At 40.2% G+C, this 25,167-nt stretch overlaps 1 protein-coding gene and 2 long non-coding RNA genes across 3 annotated transcripts; 2 read left to right on the forward strand and 1 right to left on the reverse strand.

Moving 5' to 3' along the window:
* The first annotated feature begins 231 nt into the window (after nucleotides 1-231).
* Nucleotides 232-12,071, forward strand: LOC138916409 (uncharacterized). The gene is made up of 3 exons (XR_011423649.1): nucleotides 232-346; nucleotides 10,912-11,022; nucleotides 11,822-12,071. It is a non-coding gene; the product is annotated as an uncharacterized lncRNA (long non-coding RNA).
* A 1,722-nt stretch (nucleotides 12,072-13,793) lies between these two features.
* On the reverse strand, nucleotides 13,794-14,954 carry OR5BA1 (olfactory receptor family 5 subfamily BA member 1). The gene has a single exon (XM_070228729.1). The coding sequence runs from the start codon at nucleotides 14,832-14,834 to the stop codon at nucleotides 13,875-13,877; it is 960 nt and encodes a 319-aa protein (XP_070084830.1). The 5' UTR covers nucleotides 14,835-14,954; the 3' UTR covers nucleotides 13,794-13,874.
* A 3,435-nt stretch (nucleotides 14,955-18,389) lies between these two features.
* Nucleotides 18,390-22,004, forward strand: LOC138916410 (uncharacterized). Its single transcript, XR_011423650.1, has 2 exons — nucleotides 18,390-18,537; nucleotides 19,468-22,004. It is a non-coding gene; the product is annotated as an uncharacterized lncRNA (long non-coding RNA).
* Nucleotides 22,005-25,167: the final 3,163 nt, after the last annotated feature.

A 25,167-nucleotide genomic window follows, 5' to 3' on the forward strand; every position in this document is an offset into this window, starting at 1 on the left:
GGTAAATAGAGTTGAGAGGAGAGGATAAATGGAAACAACCTCTTTTCTCTCCTGAAGAGAGGAGGGGCGGTCTATTTTGTTAATAGTGGAAGCATAACTTCAGTCCTGTACCACATCCTCTCAGAGACTTCAGGCTCGAGTAAACATTATGCCAGAGTTTATGGACTATGAACTCCAACCCAGTTTGCCGTGGGTGTTCTAAACTCTCAAGAGGCTTGCCTCCTTTGTTCTCGTTCTTTCTGCTGTGCCTGCTGTTATTTCCCCTCTGGCTCCTCTGCTAGGACTCCTGCTTTCTTTTTCCCATGCTGTTCCTGCCTTGGAATTGGAATAAAATTTTCCTTCTTTGGTAAGTAAAAGTCCTTATTGCCACCTCTGGATCCTCAGCTCTAGTGATCACCTCCCCAACCCTGACCCTCCCACACCTGCTCGAATGGCTTTACTCTTTCAGTTTCTTACAGTTCCCTCCGTTCAAGAACTTGAAACATTCTGCAGAAACTGGGCTGGGGAAGAGTCTCATGCAAATAGAACTCTAGTGTTCTGTCTTATCCTAGATTTCCTGAGGTGCATTTGCACATTAGGTCCCCCCCCCCTTTTGCCCACTACACCCGAATTAGTAAATGAACATGTCTCTGATATTTCCTAAGGTTAAGCTGTTTGAAAAATTGGTAGATTTAGGTTATCTTCTGATATGGGTGAAAATCACTTGGGTACTTATAGGGCAGAGAGAACACGCTGGGAGGGGCAAACTGAGAAGACCGGAGGGTACTTTCTTACCCAGCACCCTCCTCTTAAACAGGCTGTCACTCAGAGAGAATTAAACCACTGTCCCTGCCCCCAGCTCCAAACTCTGGCTCTGGAATTTTGCCCGGGGGAAGAGGCAGGCTCTAAAATGGAGAACTCTAAAGTTCTCCCTTAAGGAACACACTATTTGAAACAGAATGTAGGGAAGTTCAAGTTTACGTGTACTCTCAAAAAACAGTGGAGTTTTTGTTAGAAAGCAATTTAGAAGATGCTGGTAATTTCATGAGTGCTACAAGCTAAACCATGGACCAGCTAGTTTACCAGAGGGAACCAGGGAGACAACTAAAAAGAGCCTTCCTGGGGACAGAACAAACTTCAAACTGTGACCTCAAAAACTACCCCTGCAAAGGAGCACAAATTTAATTGGATTAGACTATGGAGCAGTATATGTCCCAGAGCCTTGTCACAAACAGTAGGACAATAAGCTGGCAATTAGTGGAGCCTAAGATCTGGGAGTGATCAAGGAAAGAGACAGTAGAAGAGAGCCCTACTAAAACTCACTGTCATCCTAGTGTGACTGTGGACATGCACAATACTGCACCCTCTGAGGAGCAACATCAGAGCCTTCATACTGTAGAGGAAATAGACTTCACTAAATAGTCCAGCCAGTCAGTAAACAAACAAGCAAACAACAGTAAGCTGTGGAGGCAGAGGAAGGGGACTGGTATCCAGAGTTGCTATAATATATTATCTGAAGTGTCCAACGTCAACAAAAGTTATGTGATATTTAAAGAAACAGGAAAGTGTGACCTATACACGGGATTAAAAGTAGGGAACAGAAACTGCCTGTGAGAGGGACAGATGTCAGACAACAAAGACTTCAAAGTAGCCATTATAAATATATTTGAAGAACTAAAGGAAACCATGCTTAATGAAGTAGAAGAGAATATGATGACAATGTCTTATGTAGAGAATATCAATAAAGAGATAGAAATTATAAAAAGAATCAAATAGAATTTGTGAAGTTGACAAGTACAATAACTTAAATACTCACTAGAGAGGCTCAAGGGTAGATTTGAACAGGTAGAAGAAAAAATTAGTGAACCTGAAGATAGGTCAATAAAGATTATAAAATCCAAAGTACTTTGGATAACCTCAATTGTTCAAATACTTTTGGATAACAGTAGCTGTTCAAGTATTTGCTGTTCACTTGATACAAAACAAGGCTCTGCTTTCAGAAGTTAAAATGTGATAAGGAAGCAAAACAATCCAATGGAGGGAAAGAAAGACTGGAAACAAAGAACAGAGAGAAAAAGAATGAAGATAAATGAACAGAACCTTAAGGGAAATCTGGAGTGGCTATAATGATATCAGACAAAAATAGATTTTAAAAAATGTCACTAGAGATCAAGAGGGGCATTTTATAATGATAAAAAGGCCAATCCATCAGGAAGACATAACATGTATGTATATATATATACCTAACAATAGAACTCCAAAATACATAAAGCAAAAATTGATGGAAATAAAGGGAGAGATAGAAACAATTTGATAATAATCATCAGAGACTCTGATACCTCACTTTCAATAATGGGTAAAACAAGTAGGCAGAAGATCAACGGGAAATAGAAGATTTGAACAATATAAACCAACTAATCCTAACAGACATCTATAGAACACTGCCCAACAGTAGTGGAATATAAATTTTTCTCAAGTGCACATGGAACATTCTCCAGGATAGACAATACGCTAGAGCATAAAACAAACCTCAACAAATGTAAAAGAATCAAAATTATTCAGTGTTCTTCAACCACAATGAAATCAATAACTGAAATAAATTTGGGAAATTCATGAATATGTGGAATTAACACACTCCTTAATGACCAATGAGTCAAAGAAATAATCACAAGAGAAATCAGAAAATACATTGAGATGAATGAAAATGAAGACACAATATAACAAAATTTATGGGATACAGCTAAAGCAGTACTTAGAGGGAAATTTACAGCTATAAATACCTATATTATAAAAAAAGAATGATCTCAAATCGATAACCTAATCTTCTACCTTAAGTATTTAAGGAAAAAGAAGAGCAAACCAAACCTAAAGCAAACAAAAGAAAGATTAGAGTGGAAATTAAACAGAGAATAGAAAAGCTATAGAGAAAAATTAACAAAACCAGAAGTTGGTCTTTTGAAATGATCAACACAATTGACAAAACTTTTAACTAGACTGACCAAGAAAAAAGAAGACTCAAATTGCTAAAATCAAGAATGAGAGAGGGGACATTATTACTGACATAATAGAAATAAGTATGTACAGAAAAGAACATTTGAGAAAATACGACACTCTTTTATGATAAAAATGCTCAACAAATTAGGAATACAAGGGAATTTCCTCAATCTGATAAATGGCATCTATGGAAAAACCACAGTTAACATAATACTTAATGCTGAAAGACTAAATCACCTAAGACAAGGCGAAAGAATGATGTCTGCTCTCATGACTTTTCTTGTACAGGAGTTTCTATCCAGGTCAATTAGAGTCGGGGAAACAAGGAATCTGGACTAGAAAGGAGGAAATAAAGCTATCTCTATTTACAGGCAACATGATCTTGTATTTCTAAGGAATCCACTAAAAACTGTTAGAATGAATAAAGGAGTTCAGTAAGTTTTCAAGATACAGAATATGTAGAAATCAATTGTATTTTTACTGTTGACTCATGCACTTTAAATAAGTGAATCATATGATATGTAAATTATATCTCAATGTAATAAAGTTAAAAAATCAGTTGCGTTTCTTTTTTTTCCCAAGTAATTTTTTGGGGGATTATAATGGTTTATAACATTGTGTAATTTCACGTGTACATTATTGTTTATCAATTCCTGAATACACTTCATCATCCTCACCCCCAGTAGTCTAATTTTTATCCATCACCATACATATGTGCCCCTTTATCCCTTTAATCCACCCCTCCAATGCCCTGCCCCTCTGGTAACCACTAATCTGTTCTCTTTATCCATGTATTTGTTATCTTCCGCATATGAGTGAAATCGTGCAGTATTTGTCTTTCTCTGTCTGGCTTATTTTGCTTAACATCATACCCTCAAGGTCCATCCATGTTGTTGCAATTGGGATGAAAAAAAATCAGTTGTATTTCTATACACTTGCAATGACCATTCCAAAAATGAAGTTAAGAAAACAATTCCATTTATGATAGCATCAAAAAGAGCAAAGTACTTTGGAATAAATTTAATAAACAAGTGCAGAATTTAATCTCTGAAAACTGTAATGCATTGTTGAAAGAAATAAAAGAAAATCTAAATAAATTAAAGGACATCCTGTGTTCACGAGTAGGAAGGTTTACTGTTTTTAAAACAATGATACTCCAAACTGATTTATGTATCCAACAAAGTCTCTATCAAAATCCAACAAGCTGGCTTCCTGGCAGAAATGGAGAATCTGATCCTAAAATTCATATGGAGGAGCCGGCCTGGTGGTGCAGTGGTTAAGTGCTCACATTCCACTTTGGCATCCTGGGGTTTGCCACTTTGGATCCCGAGTGCAGACATGGCACCACTTGGCAAGTGTGTGGTCGTAGGCATCCCATATATAAAGTAGAGGAAGATGGGCATGGATGTTAGCTGAGGGCCAGTCTTCCTCGGCAAAAAGAGGAGGATTGGCAACAGATGTTAGCTCAGGGCTAATCTTCCTAAAAAAAAAAGAAAAAGAAAAAGAAAAAAAAAATTCATATGGATATCAAAGGGACCTAGAATAGCCAAAACAATTTTGCAAAAGAATAAAAGTTGGATGACTAATGCTTCCCAATTTCAAAACTTAATACAAAACTATAGTAATCAAAAAAGTGTGAGAAGTGGTATAAAAATAGGCATATATATCAATGGAATAAAATTGAGAGTCAAAAATCAACCCATACATTTATGGTCAATTGATTTTTGACAAGAGTGCCAAGATCAGTTAATAGAGAGAGAATAGTCTCTTCAACAAATGGTGCTGAGACAATTGAATATCCACATGCAAAAGAATGAAGTTGGATCCCTACCTCACACCATATACAAAAATGAACTCTGGGGCCAGCCCTGTGGCATAGTGGTTAAGTTTGGTGTGTTCTACTTTGGCAGCTGGAGTCCTTAGGTTTGGATCCCAGGCACAGACCTACACCACTTGTCAGCCATGTTGTGGTGACAACCCACATATAAAGTAGAGGAAAATTGGCAACAGATGTTAGCTCAGAGCTAGTCTTCCTCAGGAAAAAAAAATTCAAAATTAGGGCTAGGATCAAAGGCCTAAATGTAAGAGCTAAAGCCATAAAACTGTTAGAAGAAAACATAGGGGTAAATCTTCATCACCTTGGATTTGGCAATGGATTCTTAGATATGACACCAAAAACGAGCAAAAAAAGGAAAAATAAATTTCTTTTCTTTTTTTTTTTTTTGAGGAAGATTAGCCCTGAGCTAACTGCGGCCAATCCTCCTCTTTTTGCTGAGGAAGAGTGGCCCTGAGCTAACATCCATGCCCATCTTCCTCTACTTTACATGTGGGACGCCTACCACAGCATGGCATGCCAAGTGATGCCATGTCTGCACCCAGGATCCAAACCAGCGAACCCCAGATCGCCGAAGCAGAACATGCACACTTAACTGCTGTGCCACTGGGCCAGCCCTGGAAAAATAAATTTCTTAGTCAGCTCAGGCTGCCATAACAAAATACTATAGACTGTGTGTCTTAAACACTAGAAAATCTATTTCTCCTTGTTCTGGAAGCTGGAAGTCTGAGATCAGAGTGCAGCATGGTCAAGTTCTGGTGAGGGCCCTCTTTCTGGCTTACAGATGGCCACCTTCTCACTGTGTCTTCACATGGTAAAGAGAAAGAGAGAGCAAGCTCTCTGATGTTTCTTATTAGGACACTAATCCTATCATGAGGGTCCTTCCCTCATGACCTCATCTAGATCTAATTATCTCCCAAAGTCTTCATCTCCCAATACTATCATATTAGGGATTAGGACTTCAACATATGAATTTTGTGGGTTGGGGTAGGTGGGGAGACACAAGTCAGTCCATATCAATAGATAAATTGGACTTCATCAAAATTAAAAACTTTTGTGCATCAAAGAACATTATCAAAAGAATGAAAAGACAACTTATTGAATGGGAGAATTATTTGCAAATCATATTATCTGTTAAAGGACTTGTATCTAGAATATATAAAGAACACTTATAACTCAATAATAAAAACAAAAATAACCCAATTAATAATGGGCACTCAATCTGAATATACATTTCCGCCAAAGAAGAGGTACAAATATCCAGTAAACACATAAGAAGATGCTTGACATTTTTAGTCATCAGGAAAATGTAAATCAAAACCACAATTAGATGCCACTTCACATCCACTTGGATGTTTATAACAATAAAAGATAGCGGCTGGCCTCGTGGTGTAATGGTGAAGTTCAGTGCGCTCTGCTTCAGTGGTCTGGGTTCATAGGTTTGGGTCCCAGGTGGGGTCTTACACCACTCGTCAGCCATGCTGTGGCAGAGACCCACATATAAAGTAGAGGAAGATTGGCACAGATGTTAGCTCAAGGCTGATCTTCCTCAAGCAAAAACAAAGGAAGATTGGCAACAGATATTAGCTCAGGGCTAATCTTCCTCAGGGGGGAAAAAAACAATAAAAGACAGATAATAACAAGGGTTGATGAGGATGTGAGGAAACTGGAATCCTCATATACTACTGGTGGAAATGTAAAATGATGCAGTCACTTTGGAAAACAGTCTGGCAATTCTTCATAAGGGTAAACATAGAGTTTCTGTATGACCCAGCATTTCCACTCCTAAGAGAACTGAAAATATATGTTCATACAAAAACTTGCACATGAATGTTCATAGCAGCATTACTCATAACAGCTAAAAGGTGGAAAAAATCCAAATATCTATCAACTGATGAATGGATAAGTAAATAGCCATTACGATACAGTGGAATCCATACAATGGAACATTATTCAGCCATAAAAAGGGATGAAGTACTGATGAACCTTGAAAACATTATGCTAAGTGAAAGAAGCCAGTCATAAAAGACCATGTATCTTGTGATTCCATTTACATGAAATGTCCAGGCAAATCTATTGAGACAGAAAGACTCATGATTGCCAAGGGCTGAAGAGTGTAGAGGGATTGGAGGATGATGGCTAAATGGCACAGCATTTCTTTTGGGGGTGATGAAAATGTTCTAAAATTAATTGTGGTGATGGTTGCACAACTCTGAATATACTAAAAATGACTGAATTGTATACTTTAAATGTGTGATGTGAAATAATAGAAAATATATATTGGTCGCTTCCTCTGGTTCCTGGAACAGGAACTTGAGACCCTTATAATTTCCCAAGTGATGAGAATGCTAGGAGCATCTTTTGTTCTGATATTTGACCTTTGACCCTTGTTCATCACACAGAGCTGCTAAATCTCTTGGAATTTCCTGGGTTATAGGACTGTCTTTTGTTCTAATGAGGTTACTCTTGGTGGGCTACTGGATGGGGGATGTTCATCAGAAAGACCAAGCCGTACTCAGAAGCTTGGAGTTTTCAGCCTCATTGCCCATTCTCCAGAGAGGGGAGAGGAGCTGGAAATGCAATTAATAACCTATTTTGCCCACGTGAGAAAGCCTCCACAAAAGTCTCAATAGTGTGGAGTTTGGAGAGCTTCTGCGTTGGTGAACACATCTACATGCTGGAAGGGTGTGCACCCCAGCTTGACGGGGACAGAAGCTCCTGCAGTTGGGACCCTGCCAGACCTTGCCCTGTGCATCTCTTCATCTGGCTGTTCATTTGTATCCTTTGTCACATCACATCCTTTATTTTGTAATAAACTAGTCAATGTAAGTACGTGTTTTCCCCAGTTCTGTGAGCTGTTCTAGCAAATAATCAAATCCAAGGGTAGGAGTGGGGTCATGGGAACCTCTGATTTGTAGCCAAGTTGGGCAGAGGTTGTGGATGACCAGTGGAATTACTACTTGTAATTGGCATCTGAAGTGGGAGGCAGTCTCGTGGGACTGAGCCCTTACCTGTGGGGTCTGTGCTAACTTGGTTGGTATCAGAATTGAATTGAATTATAGGACACCCAGCTGGTATTGTCGAGAATTGCTTGGTGTGGGAAAACACTCTCCCACATCTGGTGTTGAAAGTTTTGTGAGTGTGGTAGTAGTGTGAGAGTAAAGGAGAAAGACACAAGAACAGGAGAGGTGTGTTTTTTTCCCATACTTAGATGAATTGTAGGGTATGTGAATTATAAATCTCAATAAACCTGTCACAAATAAAATTGTTATAATTTTTTATACTAGGAGGTGTGAAGACAGGTGAGGGTGAACAAAAAATTAATCAAAATTCAGGTAATTGTAAACTTTTGCATAACTGGTCCTTTCATACTATACCTCCACACCTCTAAACTTCCTTCATATACCAAATTTGACTTTTCTATTCCAGTAGACAAATAACTATTTTAAGCTACCTCATGGTACTGCTGTCTGCCAGCGAATAGTTTCATTTTGGCCCTGTTGCCATCTAAATATGGCAATGTGTGTGTAATTACTTGAACATTTTATTGCATATTTGCCCTTATTTATAAAAGTTTAGAGAAAAATGAAAAAATAAAGTGCTGATGTTAATGATTTTATAACTGAGACGAAGGAAGGTATCATTTGGTATGCCAAAACCAGTAAATTTGATGCTTATTGAATTGAAGTGAGTCTGACAACTGTGTTCAATTATAATGGAAAACAACAAAATTTAAAACACATGTGCAAAATGCTGTAACCATGTTGCCAAAGTTTGTGGCTAAAAGGTAAAATGGAGTGGTGGAGCAAATGTATGGATCTTTATAATTAGGTGTAACAGCACCTTATTTTGATACACTGTTTTTTTCTTCCTGATAATTTTTTTTACCCAATGATCCTTCCCCCTTCAAACTAGAGTTCTTGGCAGCCATGCCTTGGGGAAGGGTTGTTGCAACATAATGCAAATACCAAAAAAAAGTCAATCCCTGGCCTTTGAGGTTTGAAATATGTTTTGGAAACTCAAGGCAGAGATAAAACTTCTGTGATAAAAAGCTTTTGAACTTCAAAAGCTGGAACCATCAACAACCCAGGGCATAAACTCATGCCTTAACCACAAACGTATAAATATGTGATCAGTCAAAGCCAGTTTTTCCAATGATTTTCTTTCAAAGACTAGGTAAAAATTCCCTAGGCTTGCAAGGTGGAGAAAGTCAGAGCAGAAGTGAGTTTAGAGGCTGGTGAATCCCTAGGAAGGAATTCTGTGGCCCGATCTCTAGAGCTTCCACACCTCGTGAGGTGTAGGGGCAATCGAGAAGAAATGGCTGTGTGGCAGGCCTAGGCAGAGAGAGCCTGAGGCAACCTTCCCGCAGACCCAGAGGGCATGGAAGAGTGGGTGCATGTGTCCAACACTCTAGGAGTAGCTGAGAGGCTTTCCTTTTGGGACATGGGATCATGGCGATGATTTCATGGTCTGGCAATTGGAGACCAGATGGGAATAGGATGTTGCAGTAAATGCCAGCATGGACAGAGCATGACAAAGGGTCAGGCAGTATCTCTATCTTCCCATCCTTATTCCTGGGTACTCTCTAAGCCCTTAGAAAGGGAAGGAGCAGGTTTGTGTGTGTGGGTGTTGGGAGTGACTGTTAAATTCACTGAGATTGTCTTGAATTGATAGACTTTTTTTTCCTGCCTTTTCTCCCCAAATCCCCCCAGTATATAGTTGTATATTTTAGTTGTAGGTCCTTCTAGTTTTGGTATGTGGGACACCGCCTCAACATGGCCTAACGAGTGGTGCCAGGATCCAAACTGGCGAAGTCCTGGGCTGCTGGAGCAGAGTGGCGAACTTAACCACTTGGCCACGGGGCTGGCCCCAGAGGGAATGTTTTTGCCATCTGGCAGATGAGGAGTTCAAAAGAGAACTTACTGAGAAAAAAAAAGTCACACTTCTTGTACAGGCGAGTTTGGGGCCTCAGATAAGCACTTGTTCTAAATAGGTTGTGAATCAGCATCAGCTAACACTTCACAGAGGGAAGTTCACAGTCCACCAAGCTGTTGACAGTGATATAGCTTGTTGCAGGCTCCTTTATCAAGGGAGAAAGATGATCACTGTTTAAATTTTCTCTTTACAAATTTTTAAAGAGCGTTGAAAAGAGTTTCACACTTACACAATCTCCTCTATTATTTACATAATTACCAATAGCAGATCTTTATATCCAACACTGAAATTAATTTTCTCTTTTCAAAATATCATTTTAAATAAATTGAATGAATAAAGATTTTTGAGTTGCCAAGTTACACCAGAAACTTAAATTTGATTGTCAGTATTTGTATAAATATTCATGTATACAGTATATAACATTCAGATATAAAACCAAATTAAGCATTTATATCATATTTGAGACTTTATAATTCTTTCTATGTCTCCGAATTTTATCCCATCCCTTCCTCTTTTATTTCCAAATAAATAAAACATGTAACTATAAAGTTCAAATTTTAGGCATTCTACTTTCCAAAACATTTTCCAGGAAAGCGTTTCCAGGAGAGGAAGGGATTTTCTGGACAGGAAAATAACTTTCCTACCCACTCCCGATGCTAGAATATCTAAATAAAAATGATCAAGCCACTGGAGCTTCCAATAGTTTATCTATTTTTATGGTGGCCTTTGGCCTACCCAGCTGGAGCACGAATTAGAAATGGATAAATTTCTTGGAGTCAGTTCATCTACTGCCTTGGGGCAAAGGCATGGTATTGTGGAAATAGCACTGGATTGTGAGTGTAAATATCTAGGTTTGGTTTTGGTTCTTTGTCATCTCTGTGGTCTTCATCTTTGTCTCTAGATATATTTGAAAACATTTAAAAACTTTATTAAAACCATGTATTTGAAAATGTTATTAAATTGCAAAATATACATGCAAAAGTGAATAAAACCTATATTATTTAAAGAATATTGCTAAAATAAACACCTATGTCTGCACCATTTACCTTACAAATAGAACTTTCCAAGTATCTTTAATGTGCTTATAACCCAACTGGGGATCATGTTAAAATGCAGATTGTGATTCAGTAGGTTTCGGGAAGAGTCTGAGATTCTGGATTTCTTACCAGCTCCCAGGTGACACAGAGGTTGGTGATCCGGAGATCACGCATTGAGTAGCATGCTCTAAGAAGGCTCCTGCATGCCTCTCCCTAATTTCATCTCTTTCTCCCCCACAAGAGGTAAGCATTATCCCAAATTTTGCATCAACCACTCCTTGCCTTATTTTAAATAGCTTTACCATCTGTGAATGCTTTTCTAAATATTAAAATTGTTTGGTTTTGCCTGTTTGTAAACTTTATAAGAGTGGAATAATATTGTGTGCATTCTTCTGTTACTTCCTTCCTTACTTAACCTTATGTTTTAGAGACACATTCGTGCTGATGAGCAGATCTGTAGTTCATTTATTTTTGCTGCTGTTTAGTTTCTATAGTATGAATGTGCTCAATTTTATCGATCCATTCCTACTGTTGACAAACATTTGTGTTGCTTCCACTTTTTTTGCGATGACAATGCTGCTGTAAGTATTTCCGGTATATGTTTCATAAAGCAAATGTGCAAGAATTTCTCTAGATTATATGCCTACTCATAGAACTGCTGGATCAGAGTGTATATGCATGTTCAAATTTTTAATTTGATGCCAAATTGTTGTCAAAAATGGTTAGTCCAATTTTACACACAGCCATCACTAGCATTTAGATTGTCTGATTTTTAATTTTTGCTATTTTGGAGGGTGTAAAGTGCCTCTTGGGATTTTAGTTTTCATTTCTCTAATTGCCAATGAGCTTTTCAAATGTTTATTGGAAAACCAAGTCCTGCATGTCTTCTTTTTAGCTCTGAGAACTTGGATGAGTTGCTTAACTTGGATATTATTTTCTTCATCCGTAAAAGGAGGACTACCGCATACACCTCACAAGATATTGACCTTTAGAGGGAAAGACTTGCCACTGTCAAAATGACATTGACTTTGCTTACTTTTAGATATCGCTTGGACCAGTATTGCTGTTGGGGACAGGCCACTGGGGGCTGCATCTCCAAATGATGCAGTGATCGATGGAGAGATGATGGGAGCATTCAGATAGGCAGCCTGGGAGAAAGCAGAGGGCTGTATCAGCTGGTAAAAAATACCAAAAAACCCCAAACCAAAACCCTAAAGAAAGTTCATTGTTCTAGTTAAGGTAACTCTAACAGCTTCAATAAACAAATCCCAAATTTCCGGGGCTTAACAAAATAGCGTTTATTTCTTAGTCTTGTCTTCCCAGTTAGGAGGCGGCTTTTCTCCGTCTTTTTAGGAAACCGGGCTCCTTCCTCATGGCTCTACTGTGCCCTAGGACCATGGAGTACCCTGCTTCCACGTATCAGCAGAGGAAATAGAGAGTCAGGAGAGCCTAACACCCACCCACTTCTTAAAGTCTATGCCTTGAAATGAAATCTCCCGGGGCCGGCCCCATGGTGAGAGGTTAAGTTCATGCGCTCTGCTTCAGGGGCCCAGGGTTTCGCCAGTTCGGATCCTGGGTGCAGACATGGCACCGCTCATCAAGCCATGCTGAGGCAGCATCCCACATGCCACAACTAGAGGGACCTACAACTAAAAATACACAACTATGTACTGGAGGGCTTTGGGAGAAAAAGGAAAAATAAAATCTTTAAAAAAAAAAAAGACATGAAATCTTCCTCTGATCACCTTCCTTTGGCTAGACCTAGTCCCATGGCCACTTGGGGGACCTCATTCAATTACTGATTTTTAGAATAAAGTATCAAAACTAAACATGATCATTAAAAAAGTTTTGGAAAACTTTTGAGAAAAATAGAAAAACATTTTTCCCATTGTGCTATCACTCTAATACGATGGTCACATTTTTATGTTCTTCCCAGTATTTTTGCCATCATTTTTGTTACATTGTTGCAATCACAGAAATATAGGTTTTATTGGTTACATCATAACCCTTCTAGGGAATAAACCATTTAATCCTATTCCTCCTTTGAACATTTAGGTTGTTTCCAATTTTTTGTTTTCAAAAATGATGCTGTGATAAACCTGTTTGTATAGTAAGGTTTTCTATATTTAGACTTGTTTCCTTAAGATAGATCTGAAAAAACCCTTTTTAGTGATTCAAAAATCTCAGAGTGACGCTGACTGAGTCCAGGTTAGGACTTTGCATTAGTTTAACAGCATGTCTTCCTCTCCAGTGTGCAACCCTGAATGAGGTCAAGTTCAGCTTCTTCATTTGTGTGATTCTCTAAAACACATATACTCACTGTATTACATGAATTTTTAAAGATGCTCAGGCCAAATATAAATTCTTTTTGAATCAATCTCATTAAGCACAGTATCTTATATAGTGCTATAACTGCCCAAATCACACGCACACACACCCTCTTGAGAATTATGAGACGTGTACAAACATCTGGCTAGAAGAAAACAGATGTATGAGGAAAAGTCTCTCTTGAATCTGAGGTTTTATTTGACGGGAAAGCTCAGCAAAATGCAGTAGCAATAAAAAGTAAAGACACTTTCACCTGGTCATCTTTCTTTTTGGAACGGGAAGAAAGAACTGAGCCACTTGTAGCCCACCCCCACTTCACTAAATCAGTGGCAAAACAGGAATGATTGTACTGCCCCTGGTCTGATATTTTTGGAAGTTATGATGAGCTGCCAATAACTTGTGGCTGTGGTGTAATTGAAAGATCCCTGGGTTTGGTGTGGAAGTCCTGATGTTGAATGCTCACTCTCTCACTAACTGTATGACTTTAGATAATTAACTAATTTTTGCTGAGTCAGGTACCCTTCATTTGTAAAATTAGATCATCATAAGAATGGCTGCGATAGAATATAGTGACAAGAGTTCAATGTGATAATGGATAAGAAGATGCTTTAAAAACTGCAGTGCTCTGTACAAAGGATGATATTTGCTGTTTATTCCCTATATCTACCACTTCCTCTGAAACCAGGGCTGTTCTTAGTCAGGTCAATTCATAATGTGGTTTGGAAGATGCTATGCCTTTCTCATTCCAACAAACAAGCTTGCAGGGCTCAGCAGGGAAAGATGTTGACCTGGAGCTTCCTCTGCAGGGCGCCCTTCACCTCCTTGTTGCGGAGGCTATAGATGAAGGGGTTGAGCATGGGAATTATGACGGTGTAGAAGACAGACACTACTTGGCCACTGGTATCATCAGTGGGTCCATGAGGCTGGACATAGGTGAAAGCCACGGTACCATAGAAAATGGTAATGGCCAGGAAGTGGGAGGCACATGTGGAGAGGGCCTTCTCCCTCCCAGCTGCTGAGCGCATCCTCCCAATGGCCACCAAGACCAAGCTGTAGGAGGTGAGGATGACTGCAGCAGGCAGAAGGGTAACCAGAGCAGAGAAGAGATAGAGGACCACTCCTGCTGCGGCTTTGCTGCCACAAACCAGGTGGAGAAGGGGTGGGATGTCACAGAAGTAGTGTGTTACCTGGTTGGGCCCACAGAAAGGCAAGGCGAAGACATTCCCAGTCTGGATAGAGGAGTTAATGCCACCAAATGCAGAGGAAGCAGCCACAAGCTGGAGACACATCCCTTTGGTCATGACAGAACCGTAATGGAGGGTTCGGCAGATGGCCATGAAGCGATCATAGGCCATGGAGGCCAGCAGGAAGCTCTCAGCTGTCACATGAACCACAAAGAAAGTCAGCTGGACCACACAGCCCTCAAAAGAGATGGACTTGTCAGATGCCAGAAAGTTGATTAACAGCTTGGGTGTAACCACAGAAGAGTAACAGATATCAAGAAAAGAGAGGACACTGAGGAAGAAATACATGGGGCTATGGAGACGGGAGTCCGTGAAGATGAGTACCATCATTCCCAGATTGCCCACCACTGTCACGGTATAGATGAGCAGGAAGACTCCAAAAAGAAGCTCCTGGAGGTCTGCATAATTGGAGAATCCCAACAAGATGAACTGGGTAACTGGGGTGTGGTTGCTACTGGCAAGGGCTAGTTCTCCAGGTGTCATCTGCAGAGGAGACAATTGAAAATCACTCAAACAGTATTACTTGAGCATGCCCACCACCGTGCGAGGTGTGGTGAGGGAGAACACCAAACAAGTATAAGGCTTCTTCTAGAAGAAGCTAATGGGAAGTATCGTGCCATAGTGGTAGGACATGGGCTGTGAAGCCAGGCAGATCCTAGTCTCTTTTTTTTTTAAAGATTGGCACCTGAGGGGCCAGCCCAGTGGTGCAGTGGTTAAATTTGCACGTTTCCCTTCCGCAGTCTGGGGTTTGCTGGTTCGGATCCCAGGTGCGGACATGGCACTGCTGAGCAAGCCATGCTGTGGCAGGCATCCCACATAAAATAGAGAAAGATGGGCATGGATGTTAGCTCAGGGCCAGTCTTCCTCAGCAAAAAGAGGAGGATTGGTGGCAGATGTTAGCTCAGGTGCCAATCTTTTTTTTCTTCTTCTTCTTCTCCCCAAAACCCCCCAGTACATAGTTGTATATTCTAGTTGTAGGTCCTTCTGGTTGTGCTATGTGGGACGCTGCCTCAGCATGGCCTGATGAGCAGTGCCATGTCCCCGCCCAGGATCCGAACCGGCAAAACCCTGGACCACCAAAGCGCAGCGTGTGGACTTAACCATTTGGCCCCGGGGTCAGCCCCAGATCCGAGTCTTAATTCTGACTATGGTACAACAAGTTATGTATCCTTGGTAAGCTATATCTATGAGCCTTAGTTTTCTCATCTGTGAAATGAAGAAAATATGCCTACTTCTCAAGGTTGCTCAGTGGCTTAAATAAAACAAATGAATGTAAAATATCTGCATGTCTGGGACACTGTAGGTGATCAATGTGAAACCTCTTCCCCAATCTCTTGCACCTGTATCTATAAATATGCTCATGACTCTATTTGACAACTATTTCATTATGTCTTTTTAAAAATCAAGATTGAATTTACATACCATAAAATTCACCATTTTAAAGTGTACAATTCTGTGGTTATTAGTATGCTCACAAGGTTGTGCAACCATTCCCACTATTTAATTGCAGCACAGTTTCATCACCCAAAAAAGAAAACCCCATACCCATTAGTAGTCACTCCCCATTCTCCCCTTCCCCCAGCCCCTGGCAACCATTAATCTACTTTCCGTCTCTATGGATTTCCCTGTTCTGGACATTTCATATAAATGGATTCATATAATATATGGCCTTTTGTGTCTGGCTTCTTTCACTTAATGCTTTCAGCCTCATCCATGTTGTAGCATATATCAGTATTTATTCTGTCTTGTATTTAAGTATCCTTCAGGGCATCCTCTCCTCTGTTTCATAACCGTATTGTCCTCTGAGAATCAATTGAATTGAATGTCACTAAGAGACCATCAGCTTGGAAATGGTGTTCGAGTGCTTGCTTGACTGTCCTCCAAGATGTTTATCCATAGGAGGACTGGAAATGCCCAGAGTCCTTTCCTTTCTCTCCACACTTCCCTCTCTCTTCTGCCCCTTATCTCCCTCCTCTTTGAGCATCTGGGCTACATCTTGAAAATCAGTCGTAGGAAAACCTCACCAACCTCTTCATCCAAACAGTTTATGTAGAGGACAAAGAGGAAATGTGTTGCCACATTGCAGAAGAACATAGAACAGCCTCACTTTCGTGCACACCCATTGCACCAGACACAAGGTATGGCAGAAAGAGCACTAGACTGACCGAATGGAGACCTGCTTTCTAGTTCTGACTCTGTTGCCTATTAGCTCTGTTACTTTGGGCAGTTCTCCTCTCTCCGGGCCTCTGACTCCTCGATGACAAAGTCAAGATCTGCTTTGTAAGATCTCTGAGGTCTTGCCTGGTCCTGACAATCTGACAGTGAGTGAATGCATGTTCCCCACACTTGCTGTCTGGGTATGGATCTTTGTGCCAGTGTAGTCCTGGGCAACACAAAAAGAATCCATGTGAATTTGTCCAGAAAAACGACGTTGTATACCTGATGGTAACAGACAGTTTTAGGAGGGTCAACCCAGCTCACAAGAATCTATTTAAGTACTTTGGCCACTCATAGCAGTGATCCCTGGCAAATATTTTGTACATGAAGTAGGAAGTTCTGAGCAACCTTGTTAACACAGATGAATGGATGGGAATACAAGCAGTTTTGTTTTAGTAATGCCGTTCTATTCATTGACCTCCTTCTTAGTTAATGCCAAGAATCACATGGTATGTTTCATCAAAAATTATGTTTAATGCTCCATCATTTGTCAATTTGAAAAGATCCTCCCTCCATTTTGTTGAAACATTTCCATCTGACTTAAAAAGAATTTTATAGGCAGTCATTAAAGTCATTTACTTTTTCAACACCTACCTATTTATGAAATTACCTCTTTGTGTGGTATCCTGGAAGTTTTGTATGCTGGTGAAATGCCTCATGCTAAGATTCAGAATGGGTCAGAATCATGTATTTCTTTTCAAAAATGGGAGAATGGCAATTGAGAAGAGGGAGATGAAAAAGGAGTACAGTACTTCCATCACAGAAGCATTTTCAAGGCCGTTGGTTTTAAGAAAGAGTAGATACACACATTGAGGTACTGGAAATTGGGTCCCTTTAAAATAGTTTTGCCTGTAAATCCCTTGAAAACTCTTCACGTCACCCTCAGGAGCACACAATCCTAGTTTGAAGACTGTGGCCTTAGCAGAACTAGTCTGCTCCAGGATGTTGCCTTCTGCCCTGCTGCCTCTCCTTTTTCTCTGAGCTGGGCTTCAGATTATGGGACTGTAGGAGAATCCACTGGAACACTCATGCCTTTCACAGACCTTCTGTTTGTAGTAAAGGTCAGAATACGCAACCCCAAAAGTCAGGGTCCTAGTGGTCAGGACAGAATCCTATCACATGATTCAGTCGTAAAGTTTAACTAGCAAAGTCAACTTTGTGCCCTGACTCCAGTTTCTCCACTCAGCCTGAGCTCCTGGATCCTGCTCTCCAATAAATGAGGTTTCTTGTCCTCCTCCCAACTCTCCCTCTCTCACCAGCTTCCCATTGTCCAGACTGCATTCCGTCCTAATCCTCTACTACTTCCATCCCAACTCCCAAATGGCCAGTCAGTTCCTTCAGAGGCACGACATTCAATAATTCTTGATTGTGGTGACATTGACTTACAGACTTACAGATGTACTCTGAGCCTCTCAGTTTGCAAAGGACCTCCAGATTTCCTCCTTAAATCCCGCAAAGCCATCCCTCAGCCCTCCTAGTCAGCCTTCCTTACCCAACTGAATTCTCATTTTGTATGCTGTTGTAATCTGGCAGTTGAATTTTACTCACACAGATGTATTTAGAATTGTTTAACAGGGCTTTGTCATTGTTTCCAGTCTTTCTTTCCCTCCATTGGATTGTTTTGCTTCCTTATCACATTTTAACTTCTGAAAGCAGAGCCTTGTTTTGTATCAAGTGAACAGCAAATACTTGAACAGCTACTGTTATCCAAAAGTATTTGAACAATTGAGGTTATTCAAAGTACTTAAACAATTACAGTTGTTTAAAGTGTTTAAACAACTACTGTTCAAAATATCGTGAGACATGTCTTTGGCCATTTAGGGTCTGAAATTTTGTTCAGAGACAAACTTACCCCCATGAAACAAGAGTGAAGTTGAGTGGTACCTGCTCGGCAGTAGGAACGCACTGGAGTCATCTGGGAAGGCTTCAGCAAGAGGAGGCACAGGCTGGGCCATGAAGAACGAGGAAGGTGAGGCTAGGTAGAGGAGATGGGGAAGTGCAACAGCCTGGATGTGGAAATTAATCTCCTTAGTAAATATTTACTAGGCAAAAGGTGCATTGAAAAGAGTCAGGAAACCTGGTAGAGTTACTCAATCTCTTTGAGCCTCTTTGAGTCCTCTGTGGGGACTGAAAAACAATATGTGTCAATGTCCTTTGCACACTTCTGGAAACAGGGTAGGCACTTGATATACACTAACTTCCATCCCACCACAAGTGAGATTATGTACACATAATGGATAGGAAGAGATTGCTTGGGACCCCTGAATGCAGTGGGATCTCAGGAAATGCTTAAAGGCTGACAGACTAGGGGATGGAGTGAGTGCGGATTTGAGGGGAAAAGAAGGAGAAGAGAACAGGTAAATTCAGATTTGTGAATCAGCTCTGGTAGAACTCAGTAGAATTTCCAATAGACAAATACCAACCTTAGCAGACGGTGCTCTCCGGCCTCGCACACCTCCAGTGGGGACGCAAGATCCTCTTAGCCCAGCCACTTGGGATGATTCTGGGACTCATTTGCACTCCAGTCTATGTCTTTCAGGTTCTCCTCCTTATATCTGTTTCTGGGGTGGCCACACATCCAGACCTGGTGATAAGGCACACAGCTCAAGCAAACAGAATGTGGTGCTCGGGACTGAAGCTGTGGGTGCATCCCAGTCCCATCAGAGTTTATAAAGCTAGCTCCATCTCCTCTTGATTGCAGGTGGCTTTGGAGGCTCAGAGCTCTGGGGAGGTCCTAGAAACACACCTACCCCTGTGTCCTCTCCTGCGGTCCTGTTCAGGCCTCAGGGAAGAAGAAATTATCCCCTGTTGATTATAGTCACTTGCTTTGGTCTTGAGGCAGAGGGAGGTGAGGGTCTCCTTGAGGAATTGGCACTTATGGTTCCATTCTTGCCAGCAGAATTCCTGTCTCCTCCCTGGATTCTGAAGTCTGGATGAAGAAAAGCCATCTTGCCCCTCCGGAGTTTGCAGGAACCTGGGGGACAGTTTGCCCAGCTATTCTGACTGAATGACCCAAGGGTCCATCTCTGCTGGACATTGAGGGCCTGGGCCCTAATACTGGTCAAACAAGTTGGTGACACCGAGTTCCACGGAGTGTGGGTCGAGCGCTAGGTAGGGGTGAGGCTAGGTTCCTTTTCTTGTGCTTTCTGTGTCTCAGCAGCAGTAGAGCACCAAGGGGAGTTGGGGGCACATGGGGCAGGGGTTCTGCCGCCTGACCCTCTCTAGGAAGCTCTCCTGGCTTCGGCCTCCAGGGAATCATCTGAGGAGAAACTGGGGACCTTGTTAATGGAATAAGTAGTTTATTTATATTAGCAACTTAAAAAATTATATTTTCAGAAATGAAATGAACTTCTAAGCGCAGCAAATGCCAATGGGCATATGGAGAAGCCAAGGGAATTGTTAACCAGAAGCAAAAATGCAAACTGATCATCTCCCAGTTGTGGCTCTTTCCCTCCTTTTCCTGTCTCTGACTGTGCTTTGTGGGCAGGTAGGGTGGGGGTAGCTTCCTCCCTATCCATTTGTCAGCTGACACTGCCGTCCTGAGACTGCATCATGTGGGGCTCAGCTGAGGCTACTGGATCAGGTGGTGGTTATGTTTCTGTGAATCACAGATTGTTTGAGCTAAAGGGAATTACAAGCATCTAACCCAGTGGGCTCTCAACTGAGATGTGATGGTGCAGCAGTGCTTCTGAGTCAGGACTGGCTCACCCAGTGGGAAGACCAGGAGCATGCTCAGGCACCAGCAAAGTAGAGGGATCAACATTAAAAAGAGGATATATTTGGACACTTAAAAAAAAGTACTAGGAAATGATAGGACATTAGGATTTGCTTTAAAATAATCTAGGTGGGTGCATGGGGAAAAATATGAAGGATCTTTGGAGACAATTGACAAGATCTGAATGTGAACTGAGGGTTAAATAATAGTACTCTATCGCTGGGAAATGTCCCAGTTTTGGTAGCCGTACTGGCTGTGTAAGAGAATGACCTATTCTTAGGAACTACTCACTGAAGTGTTTAGTGATAAATGGTTTGGAAAAGAATTTGTATATATATGAATATTCTGTGTATATATTATATACATATATATAAAATGGGATAAAATGAAAAGAATTGGTGATTCTGGATAAAGAGTATATAGAGTTCCTATACTATTCCTGCAAATTTAAAAATTATATTAAAATACTTTATAAATATGAAATATATCTAATTACATCAAAATAAAAAGGTAAAAAAAATCAGGGTGAGAGTAGTGGTGATGGTTGAGATGAAGCAAGAACTGCTATAAGTTGGTAATTGTTGAAGCTGAATGATAGGGTCATGGGAGTTAATTTATCATGCTGTTTTGTACATATTTGAACCCCTTAATAATAGTTTTATTTTTTTATTGAAATATATTTGACATGTAATGTGTAAATTTAAAGTGTAAAACATGTTGATTTGAACAATTTTATATTGTAGTATGATTGCCATTGTAGCAATAATTAGCACCTTTATGATGTCACATATTATCAGTTCTTTTTACTGGTTGGAGTAATTAGGATCTAGCCTCTTAGCAAGTTTGAATGTTATAATACAATATTGTTGCCTATATTCACTATCCTTCAGTATCCTGTGCATTAGATCTCTAGGACTTATTTACTACTTGATGCAAGTTTGTAGCTTTAATCAACACCTCTCCTATCCCCCAATTCCCCACCCCCTGGCAACCACTGTTTTACAAGTTTGGCTTTTTTAGATTCCACATATAAGTGATCTCAAAGAGTATTTGTCTTTCTCTGTCTGACTCTCTCTGTCACTTAGCATAATGTCCCCAGGGTCCACCTATGTTGTTGCAAATGCAGGATGTCCTTCTTTCTCATGGCTCAACAACATTCCATTGTATATAGACATCTTATATCTTCTTTATCCATTCATCCGGTGATAAGCACTTAGGTTTATTCCATATCTTGGCTATTGTGAATAGTGCTGCAATAAATCTGTGAGTGCATATTAATAATAATTTTTGAAAACATTAAAGCATCACAGAAATGTAAAAACTTTTTGCAATTCCTTTCACTTAGTTTACAGTATAAAATTCATAAGTAGAGTGGTCCGCACCGTAATTTTTCAGTTATCTTACAGGAAACAAAACTGATGTTCAAAGAAAGGAAATTGCTTACCCAGGGTCATGCAGCTGATTAGTTCTAGACCCAAAACTTCAACCCATGTCTCATGGGTCCCAGTCTACAAATCTTTACACAATGCCTTCATCCTCTTAAAAGGTGTTTGGTCGGTAATTTGGGATTAATAAGTGCATAGAACTTTCTATCTTGCCCTAAAAAGATGCCTCAGTACTTTCTGGCTTCACTTTTTGGAAATTTTTTAAAATTGAAAATTTAGAGATTAATATAATAAACATCCACCACTTTGACTTAATAAATGTAAATGTTTTTGCTATATATGCTTCAGATCTTTTTTTCAATCAGAAAAATAACACTTTAAAGGTCATTGAAATCCTCATGTATTTTATCCCAGTCCCATGCCTCTCCCTCCCTAGAGACAACCATTATCATAAATTTGATTTGTATCCTTTAGTCTATGAAAGCATAATTTTCAAAAAGATTAGGGGCCGGCCCGGTGGCACAGCGGTTAAGGGCGAATATTCTGTTTCGGCGGCCCAGGGTTTGCTGGTTGGGATGCCAGGTGGGGACGTGGCACCGCTTGGCAAGCCATGCTGTGGCAGGTGTCCCACATATAAAGTGGAGGAAGATGGGCACAGATGTTAGCTCAGGGCCAGTCTTTCTCAGCAAAAAGAGGAGGATTGGCAGCTGTTAGCTCAGGGCTGATCTTCCTGGGGGTGGCGAGGTGGGGGGGTGGGGGGTGGGGGGGGAGGTAGGGGGGTTGGGGGGTGGGGGGGGAGGTGGGGGTGGGGGTGGGGGTGGCGGGGTGGAGGGGAGCCGGGAATTTAGAACTGTGATTCTCATGTAAATATAAAAGAAACACATATTAAAGAGTTTATTCAATTTATCAATGACGAAAACCATAAGATGTTAAGGCTGGTTCAAAGAGCATTTGAATGAATGGGTATTTATAAGCTATAAATGTAAAGAGTGAATGAAAGAAACTTAATTAACTTAAAAGAAAGTCAGAGGAAGACTGCTGGGCTAAATACCCAAGTGGTTCTTGTGCTGGATGGCAATAGACTGTCAACTTTGGGGCTATTTTCTCTATAAGACAGATATTATTTACATTTCTACTAGACAAAAGTCTGTAAGTTAACATGAAAGTTCATTAAGTCTGGAACTTTTAATCAATGGTAAACAGTGAGTCAAATCAGGTCCATTTTCCTAAGTAAATCCTTGGGCTGGCCTGTTAAACAATGCCTTAATATTGACATTGAAAGGACATACCACTCACCTTTTTCCATTGTTTCCAAGTTTTGGATAATTTTTCTTAGCAAGTCTGTATTTCTATATTTTACTACATATAGGAATCCATAAATAGTAATAGTAACTCCTATTTATTGGATTTTTATTTGTGCTCAGCACAGTTTTTTTAAGTCTGTTTTTAATAAAGTTATTTTATTGCGGTCATATTGGCTTACAACATTGTGTAAACTTCAGGTGTGCATCACTATATTTCAGTTTCTGTATAGACTTCGTGTGTTCACCACCTAAGTCCAGTTTTTATCTGTCACCGTACATATGTGCCCCTTTACCCCCTTTGCCCTCCCCCCGACTCCCTTCTCCTCTGGTAACCGCTAATCTATTCTCCTTATCTATGTGTTAGTTTGTTTGACTTCCACATATGAGTGAGATCATACAGTACTTGTCTTCCTGGGTCTGAAATCATGTGGTATTTCTCTTCTCTGTCTGACTTATTTCTCTTAGCATAATGCCCTCAGGGTCCATCCATGTTGTCGCAAATGGCACAATTTTGTCTTGTTTTAATAGCTGATTAGTATTCCATTGTATGTATATACCACATCTTCTTTATCCATTCATCTGTTGGTGGTCACTTGGGTTGCTTCCACATCTCAGCTATTGTGAATAATGCCCAAGCACTGTTTTAAGCGTTTACGTGTATTAATTCCATTTAGTCACTCAATGCCAACATTAGGTACTATTATTATTCTCATTTTACAGATGAGAAAACTGAGGCACAGAAGTTAAGTAAGTTCCCTGAGGTTATAAACTTGAAGGTGGCAGAACTATGATTCAATCCCGGGCTGTCTGGTGTCATCCTGTACACCAGGATTTTGCAATTTTGCCCTGTTTTGCCCTCAATATCATATTTTAGAGAACTCTCCAGGATGATAATGTAGGTATAGCTCATTCACTTTGACTGCAATTTTACCTTATAGTGTTCCAAGGTGTTAGTATACAACAGTTAATTTACCTGTTTCTCGTTGGTGAACATATAAGTTGTTTCCAGACTTCCAGTGTACCATGAATATCCTTGGCTATGTGTCCTCGTGCTTGCATGTGAGGGTCTTTCTAGGTTAATTACCTCAAAATGAAATTGCTCTCCTTTACTTTGGAAGGAGTAGATGGGTCATTAAGTGATCTTTCCACAACCTCTAACAGACTCCAGATGGGCACAGATGTAGCTTACAGAAGGCAGGAGCCTTTCCCTTTTTTCAAAGAGAGAGAAGAGTGACAGAGACTACAGATGCAGAGCCAGAAGCAGGCATCTGCATCCTGAGTCTGAGTGAGGAGTAATAACTTATTTGACCTTTTAAGAAGAAAGGATCTTCGCACCTGTTAGGATGACTGTTAAAAAAGACCCCAGAAAATAACAAGTGTTGGTGAGGGTGTGCAGAATTTGGAACCTTGGTGCATTGCTAGTGAGAATGTAAAGTGGTTCACCAGCTATGGAAAACACTATGGTGGTTCCTTAAAAAGTTAAACATAGAATTACCATATGACCTAACAATTGAACTTCTAGGTACATATCCTAATGAATTGAAAGAAGGGTCTATTAGTTTGCTAGGGCTGCCATAACAAATTACTACAGACTGTGTGGCTTAAGCAACAGACATTTATTTTCTCACAGTTCTGGAGGCTAGGAGTCCAAGATCAAGGTGTTGATGGGGTCGGTTTCTTCTGAAGTCTGTCTCCTTGGCTTGTAGATGGCCATCTTCTCTCTGTGACTTCATGTGGTCTTTCTTCTGTGTGTGTCTGTATCCTAATCTTCTTTTCTTATAAGGAGACCAGTCATATTGGATTAGGACCCACCCATATGACCTCATTTTACCTTAATTACTGCTTTAATGACCCTATCTCCAAATACGGTAACATTCTGAGGTACTGGAGGTTAGAAGTTCAACATAAGAGTTTTGAGGGGGACCTAATTCATCCTATAACACATGGACTTAGATACTTGTACACCAATGTTCCTTGTAGTCTTATTCACAATAACCAAAAGATGGAAACAACACAAATGTCCACCAACAGATAAGTGGATAAACAAAATGTGGTATATACATAGCATATAATATTATTCAGCCAGAAAAAGGAATGAAATTCTGGTACATGCTACAATATGAATGAACCTTGAAAACTTTATGCCAAGTGAAATAAGCTAGACACAAAAAGACAAATATTGTATGATTCTACTT

Source organism: Equus caballus, chromosome 12, assembly GCF_041296265.1.
Source record: "Equus caballus isolate H_3958 breed thoroughbred chromosome 12, TB-T2T, whole genome shotgun sequence".
NCBI lineage: Eukaryota > Metazoa > Chordata > Mammalia > Perissodactyla > Equidae > Equus > Equus caballus.